The sequence below is a fragment of the Brachycentrus maculatus genome, unplaced genomic scaffold (genome assembly GCF_059751285.1).
Source record: "Brachycentrus maculatus isolate JH-2025_06_01 unplaced genomic scaffold, ASM5975128v1 h1tg000169l, whole genome shotgun sequence".
NCBI lineage: Eukaryota > Metazoa > Arthropoda > Insecta > Trichoptera > Brachycentridae > Brachycentrus > Brachycentrus maculatus.
In genome coordinates, this window is record NW_028280922.1 from 1016516 (window position 1) to 1025087 (window position 8572).

The 8572-nt window shown below is 40.4% G+C and overlaps 1 protein-coding gene across 2 annotated transcripts in view; it reads right to left on the minus strand.

The window, feature by feature from the left end:
* The window catches only part of tna (Zinc finger MIZ domain-containing protein tonalli), a 68267-nt gene extending 64904 nt beyond the window's left edge, over positions 1-3363 (minus strand). The window contains exon 1 of one of the 2 annotated variants that reach the window (XM_088261919.1): positions 3064-3363. In XM_088261919.1, coding sequence (XP_088118045.1) covers positions 3064-3086 — 23 coding nt within the window. In that variant the 5' untranslated portion in view covers positions 3087-3363. The remainder of the gene's footprint in view (positions 1-3063) is intronic. The other variant, XM_088261920.1, reaches the window with a different exon arrangement.
* Positions 3364-8572: the final 5209 nt, after the last annotated feature.

Consider the following 8572-nt stretch of genomic DNA (forward strand, 5'->3'; position numbering starts at 1 on the left):
AACATGAAACCTTCGTGGATTGTTGAAAGATTTGCTAAAGAAATTCGTATATTTGGGTTTCATTAACCTAGATCGAGGACTTATAACGCAAAACTGTAGCGGTATTCGAACGGAATATATTAATTACAAGTGGTATTAGTCGGTTTGGAAATAATTAGCCTGGCTGGTAACAAATCGGCTGCGGAGTAAATAGTCGGCGCGTGTGTACTCCACGAGGAAGCTCTCAGACCTTGTCACCGATCACAGCGCCGCATGCTAATTACTTCGATCGAACTAGAAAAGAGCTACTAAAACTAGTCGACGGAGTAAAAAGAATACTATCATTCATTTCCCGTCTAGACTAGAAGAAGTCGATACGAGTCACTCGGTGACGAGCCGCTGCGCCGAATGTCGGTCTCTGTCGGATCGCCAGTTATTAATCGTCGGTTTACGACATGGGATCGCGTGTCGCACACCGCACACCGACACACTACGGCATTACAGTCGCACACGAGCTCGCTGTTGTCAAGGATTATTTGCGAATAATGTACGAGTACTATATAAGCACGCGCGTATCCAGCTCGGCGTATTCTCATGACGGCGAGCGAGTTACCTACCACCGCGTAGGAAGAGACGGGCGTTTGACCGCCGTTTTTCGGTACATTACGATTTAAATCGAGCCATTTTGTAGAGTGGCTGATTGTTCGCGAGCACACCTGACGAAGGCGGTGAGCGGTGAGATCTGATTATAGTCGCCAGTGTTGAGCGCACTCCGCTGACTGAGTATTATTAATAAACGCATTCCACGCGTTGACACCGATGCGTTTAATATACTTATTTGTTACTATCAAATGCACCTTTAAAAGGTTCAAATTTATTTATGCAAATCTAATAAGTAAATACCGTCACTTCACTGCCTAATTTTTATCGTTTAAACTTAAATTTTCCCGTGTAGCAAAACGAGTTATCATTAAGTTCCGACCGATTGATCGGTCGTTTTTAACATCTTAAAAAAAGATACTTTACTACTTATCGTAGAATTCCACACACGATTATCCGTAATCGACGATAGTTTTGAGATTCTAAGATAACACGTCTATTCGACAATTTAATCATTACTTATCTATATTGAAATTAAAATCAGCGAACGAGGCTATTGTTTACATTTTCGGAGCGATGTTTTCATTTGATTTAAACTCGCGTAATGCTAATGTCGTAAGAAATACATTAAAACATCACATCAAATTACTAGGTCATATTTAATCAAAAACCTAACAAAAATATGCTACAAAACATTTGTAAATAATATTTAAAAAAACATAATTATTCAAACAAGAACAACATAAAAAGGCACTGAAATTCCAGGGTCACATTTTCTTGTTTTGAAACACTTAAAGCACTGTTCACTGTCACTAGCTGAAAAATGTAATTCACCATTGTTTTTCATAATCAGCATGCTAAAAAAATAAAGTAAATTAACTAAAACAATCGAAGCACCATAAAAATTATATCACTACTTTTACTCGCATGCAGAATGATTTGAAAGATCAATTAGAGACTATTTACTAGAACTCACTGGTAAATGACTACACTAAAAGGTGGAACTTTATTCAATAACCACAATTTAAAATATTACTTATATTTGTTTTGAAAAAAATATATACTTTCGACATTCCACATTTTGGAGGCGAAACGAACGAATCGCAACCAAATCGATATATCGATTTCACATTCACGTTCTCCCCATCCCTATTTCGAATCATAATTTGACAGATTGAGCTTTTAACATTCGAATGGGATGAAGGTTTATTTATTTATTTTAATCAACGTGCTTTATTTATGTAGACGTTAGATGATTTAAAAATAATTATATATTTATTCACCGATTAATTTTTGACAATTTCACTGAACCTCACTAAAAAAATAAACAATTATTTCTTCCGAATTTTTTAAACATAATTTTCATTGCATTGGATTGATAAATAAGGTTTTTTTTGACAGCTGCCAGTATTATTCTTGTAGTTACTGCAGATGGCGTTACCGATCAAAATACATATTAATTTGCAATGTTTTGAAAGCGTTCGCTGTTATTTATGAAGTTTTTTCTCTCGAGTTTGTCGTATCCACGTGCGATGGCAAAAAACAAAACAACTTTTGTTGCCTGTCGAAATATTAAAAACATTAAATAATATTTATTATAAACATTCTAAATAATAACTAATTTTTTTTAGTAACTTTGAAACCGGTGAAGTCATGTTTGTGTTTTTTTTTGTTATAAAAAGTTCAGTGTTTATTTTTCTGAATTAAATACAGAAATGATCGATTCTGTAACGAATTTCCAATTAACGAAACAGATTTTACTAGGACTCTTTGAGTTGCTAAGATTTCAACAGGTTATGGATATTTTTTATCAGCGAATGATAACGGTGTTTTGAGTGCTACTTTTTGCATAATAGGATTATCGCGGTTTATCTTTTACGTTTGTGAAACAAACTTGTATTATCTGTTTCACGTGTAAACTTTACACTCTGGAAAAATTTAAAGTGCATTATTTCAAGATTTCGTTTATTATTTTGTAAGCCATCAGTTTATTTGTTTGTAACTAGAAACGATTTTTAAACACTATTTATTCACGATATATTTTAAATTGTTGAATAAAATTCCACTTATTAAACGTATTTTTTTTAAACTCACACTCGCGCTAAAATCGTCGATCTGTGGGAACACCAACGGTGGATTATCCAACACTATGAAGATACACTGGAGTTAGCATTTACTACAACTGGAGATGTGTCAAGGAAGGAGGAAGGAGGAAGGAGGTGGGTTGTCAATGGAGATAATTCGGAAGGTGAATTGTTAACTTTTCGCAGTAATATTTACTCCGATTTAGGGTTTCTGGAGGGAGAAAGGATGGATCTATCGACGTATAAACACGACAGGCGCGACCCTAATATCGTCTCCCGTGACAGGTGGCGAGTGGTCGGAGGGAAGGCCGGTCGGACAGGAGCCCCCGGGACCGGGAGGGATGCGGAGGAACGGGTGGGTGCTGCGCCCCTTCAGCTCCGGGCAAGTTACTCCATATACCTGTAGGATGTATATCCCAGCATTTGAACACGCACATAAAGAAGTGGCGGTCGCTCCCGTCTCGGACATTAACGGGTCCAATATGAGTCCATTCGTATCACCGGCTCATCGCTCGCGGATATATTTTGACTCGTACACTTTTTGCGCTCGGGCTGACGAAGTATATCGCGATACGCGCTCCGGCGTGACGTGCGCACTGTACGCGAGCGAAGGTAAAACTGGCCGTCCGTCGGGTGCGGCGGGGCGGCGGGGCGCGGGGCCGCTGAGGGGGGAGGGACCCCGTTTCCCCTTCGCTCCATTCCGTCGCCGGCCACACAATATCGGTTATAGCGGGCGACGTTGCCGGCTCCGCGGCTCGCGGCCCGCGCCCCGCCCGCCGCCCCGCGCGCGCGCTCGGGCGCGCTCGGCCGTCTCCGGCACCCGCGCCCCGCGCCCCGCCCCGCGCCGCCGCCCCGGAGCCGCCACTGCCGAGTCGGCCGCGGCGGCTCGCGGCGGCCGCACGGGGGAGCCGCGGGTCGCGAGCCGCGAGCCCGGAGCGTGCGTGTGTGCGGCGCGCGTGGCTGTGTACGTGACACGGTGAAATTGCCGTGGCCGCGATGACAGGCGCCTGCCCCTACACGGAACGCGACTCCCGACTCCCGCACACCGTGCGTCTCCGTCTCGGCCCGAAGGGCGCACTCGGCCAATCCGAATGTTTCCTCCCGTTACGAAAATCCGCTCCAATTATTAATTCCGCTTGCCCATTCGACACCTGAACATCGGGGTCATCGTTCCCGAGACTGTCGCGGTTCGGACAGGACGCTCGCGGACTAGGAATGATGCCTTACAAGGCCGCGGCGAGTGGGAGGCCGGGTCCAGCCGTCAGGCAGCAGGCAGCAGCCACCGGCCGCGGATCCCACTCGCCTACGAGACTCATTTACAGAATGCCTTTTATTTGATTACCTTGACCAGATAACACTATGTAGGACGTAGGTGCACGTATTGATTCTATTGATCATGTAACAAATACCTGCCTCTCGAGATAATCGATTCGTCATCATCCTACCTACCTGGTGATGATATTGGTGAAACATCGCTCGCCGAGTACCCACAGCCCTGGGAGATACCTGAAGCTAATACCTTCGCAGAAAGGTGTCTGAACTTGAAAGTCTGCCCTCCGAAAGACCAAAAATTATCTCGAGTAATGGCTCGTGGTATTTAGCGCTTTCATAAACCATTTACGTCTTCGAAAGTCCCAAAGGTTATTGGAATCGTTTTCTGAATGCCTATGAAGCAAGACCATGGCTCTGAAACCTTCAACTGCGTCTAAGCGTTTCTATAAGCTACCAAACGACTACAAGTATCCCTACCAGCAACCATCATACTTCAGAAGCTATATATACCTTTTCGAGACTGAAATTCAAGTATTTTTTTCCTATTCCTCCTCTCGCACCTTTTGATGAATGGAAGCTTCAAATGCAAATCAAATTTGTTTGATATTATTTTTCGCATCTCGATTTCAAACCTCAGAGATGAGAACACTTCTTTACCTAACCGGAAACACGTTACGAAATCGCGGAAGATACGGAAGATATCATGAGGTGGAGACGATAACGAAAGCGATGCTGAATGAGCAAGTAAGTAGAATGTCAGAAGACAGACTTTCACGTATCGCCCTTCAAGGAAACCCCGGAGAACGTAGGTCTTCGGATAAACCCCCGAAAAGGTGGAGAGATAACTGGCAGTCGTTGTCCTAAGAGCAACAAGCGGCAGCACAGACAGATTCCCAGGATATATTATATAGAAAGATGAAGAACAGAATCTCATCCATTTTGATAAATTTTCAATTGAATGCTTCTATTGTCTTTGGGATCTTTAGTTTTCCCAGTCCAGACCATCTGGCGATCAGTCTCTGTAATTTGATGACTGTACTTTCACTACTACTATTACTGTCACGCCGTTTGCTGAAGGGAAAGGCAGAAATTATGGAACTCCACACTCGTCTTTCCCGATATACACTGCTAACTTCCTCTACATCCATGCATCTAGTCGAAAATCGTGCCAGATTTTATGCTTTGATTGATTTGGTCATGCTGAGTCTTTCATAAGTTCCGATCCGTGACGGGTGTCCTTTGTGACCCCAAAAATACCAGCCAAGCTTAAGGGAAAAGTCTACCAAGCATTTGTCAGACCCGCACTACTCTATGACTCCGAATGCTGGTCTATGTATAACACCTACTCTAGGCAACTAGAGTCTGCTGAAATACGAATGCTTATATGGTCAGCTGGAGTGTCCTTTAGAGACAAAATAAAGATATATTATTTCGAGAAATAAAAATACGGTGTGTTCTGATCCACTCACATTAGTGATAATGTGAACATATCGTTAACGAGGCGATTGTCATGGATCTTCCTCGAAAGACCAAATAATTCATGGATGCGACAGAGAGATAACATGATTCGATGGCATGACCTAGGTGACGTTGTACTCGTATTTGATAAAAAGATCAGAAAAGAGAGAAAAGTTAAAGACACCGTATAGAAAACTCTATAGTACTTTGGCCATTTTAGTGGGGAAAATGAGAAATAATAAGCTTTATATTACAAGGCAAAGTCGATAGTACGTCTACGTAGCATTGGAAGAAAACGTATTTCTTGGCTTCAAAACTTAAGGGAGCGTTCGACTGTTGGACAAAGTCGATGTCCGGAGCGGCTGTAGACAAAGAGAAAATTGCCATGATGATTGCCAACCTTCAGCGTGGAATCACACAGTAAAAACATGAAAAAGTAAAGCTCAACTATTAGATCACACATAACAATCATTCCAAGAAGTTACAAATAAAGTACTGCAACAGTATTTTAGAAAATTTTACATATAATGATTATAAATAAAATGTAATTATCTATATAAATCTATGTAATAATCTATGTAAATAAAAATGTATTAAGTTATTAAGAAGTCTCAGAGTAAGCTATGTATATAGGTACTTCATAAATTTCTCAATTGATGCCACCACAATCAGTCGTACTCCAAAAGCCCGGCCAAATGCCAGGTGGTGAACCCTGGGATGCTCAGACGCCATCTTCATTCGTATATAGATGAGGAATATTTCATTTCAAGTTGGGACCTATAAAAAAAACTTTGAACAAAACAATGTAACCCTTTGTCAAGTTGGTCTGTTATGTTATACACAACATACCGACATTTAAGATCACACTGTAATATACTCGTAAATCACAAATGAATAAACAAGACTCTGGTCATTGTTTGGTATGAGAATTAGAACCAGAGGCAGTCGAATCGGAGCTGGTGACATTGACCTTATAAAACTTACGCATGTAATCACAACCGGTTTAAATCGAACAGCCTGAACTCCCGGCGTCTCCACCTCCACCGCTGGGTCTCCGTTGCAATCATCACAATTATCACCATTTGATTCTCGTTTTAGCAAATTGGATACACAGGTGTTGGGAGAATTCTAAAATTAATTGTTTGTGATTAAGTCATCTCGGATGCCCACCTCTTCTTGCTCGCTGCCGGACGCGGGCGCTGGTTGTCGCATATTTAACAAAGTATTTCTGAAACACCACAAGTTTGGAGAATTAGATGAGTTGAATGAACCGCTGCTAATTCTCTCTCGTTGACAGATGACTGGCCCATGAAAAATATTAACAGTAATCTCTGTAGCTAGTTTAAATGGCCACTTGAAATGTGAACGCAAAACAAAAATATACATTTAAATAAATCAAAATATTTGAATTTTTACTTTAATTCCTTTATTTTAAACATAAATTTTGATGAATCAGTTGGACATCCATTTTATTATTTAATCTATTCAAAAATTAAAATTCTTGTTAATCAATAAAAACAAACATCAAGATAAGAGAAATGTGCGAGATCAAAGATGAGAAAGGCAAATGATTTGCGCATGTGTATGCAATTTTGATTTGCATATTGAAACCATGTGAAGATGCACCAAACCCTAATAAAGCATTTGACATTTGCTTTGGACTGACATAATTTAAGCAACGATCAGAGCCTTCACGACCTTTACGATTTGGCATATTAATTACATAAAGTACCTACCTATGGCTTTACCAGTATGATTATGTACTGGCCGATGAAGCAATACTATTACCTATTACTATTAATAACTCTTGAACCTAATTGTCTATCCACGCGTTAATGCACAGTCTTAATATTGCCCTTGTCTTCCAATGTAATCATGACACAGTTATAACTTGCCTACTTACTTTATGCTTCGCCATTGTAAAACGTAATTTCACAAACTAATGCTAATAAATAATAATAGAATATCAAGAAGATCATTCAACGTTAAGAATAGTCGTGACGAAGATGTTGTTTAAAAAATACATATTATCAGAGTTCTTCCCGCAAAAGTTGTAGGAAATTGTTGGGATTTAAGTATTTAAAGTAAAAATTATTATCATCTCCAATAACGAGCTTTGAATTCTCAAATATTGTTATAATTTATTCTATGCTTAATAAATGTCAAGTTTGCAATTTATTGTTTATATCATTATGTTCTCTTACGTGTATGTATTTTTGTGTTGTTAGTGTCCTTGTCTAGATCTCCGCATGTGGCATTGTAATGTTCTCTTGGTATCTCATTAACCGCACAACAATATCGGTATCGTAGTGATTCGAGATATTGCGAACAATTCGAGTCATTTGGATTTTGAAGCATGAGCGACCATTGTTTTTGTCGTGTAGTTTAGTAGGAGGGCTAGAATAGAATCCGAAAGATTGTTAAAAAATCTGAAGCTATTATTTAGAATTTAGACGATGGGAACCGAATTTCCGAAGGTAAGAGAAGTGAATAATTTAAATCAGCCGAAGATTCCGTTGATGATTGTAGCTAATTTTCGTCAACGTCTCGAGAAACAGAAGTTTAACACAATAGCCGAGAGTTTTCTCAGGGCATTCAACGCGTCGCTACCAATAGTGTTGTCCAAAAATGAATAAGAAACATTCTCATCATAACCGCTCTATATATCCCAAATTGACGCTGCATGTTTTATCCGACTGCGTCTCTTTATATTCTAATTCTATATTTCTTTTTTTCTTTTATTCGTCTCCCGGTCACACAGAGTAATGAGTTCCCGCGCAATTTTACGGCTCCATTGTGAATATTGTGAACCGTTGTCTGTTACTGGTTTCTGTTGTCGTCTCTTGTTTGTGACTCGATCCGTTATGTATGCTAATCGGACGGATGGCGGATGGCGGATCACCGACGGCCGAGAAGAGAAGAATCGCTTCGTCAATATGGAGCGATACACCACAGCCGAAGTGTTTAGGAAACCTTCAAATCTGCGACGTATGTAGACCACTGTTCCACCAGATACTATACTGTAACCACCAAACAGTAATGATAACCCGTTACTTTCATAAATAACAGGCTTTGTTTGTTTTGCTACTCTCTCTATTTCTGTCCGTAACGCGATTCTTTTAATCAATTTCTTCTTCCTGTGTCTTATCGTCAATTGATGTTAGTGGCATTGGTGTTCG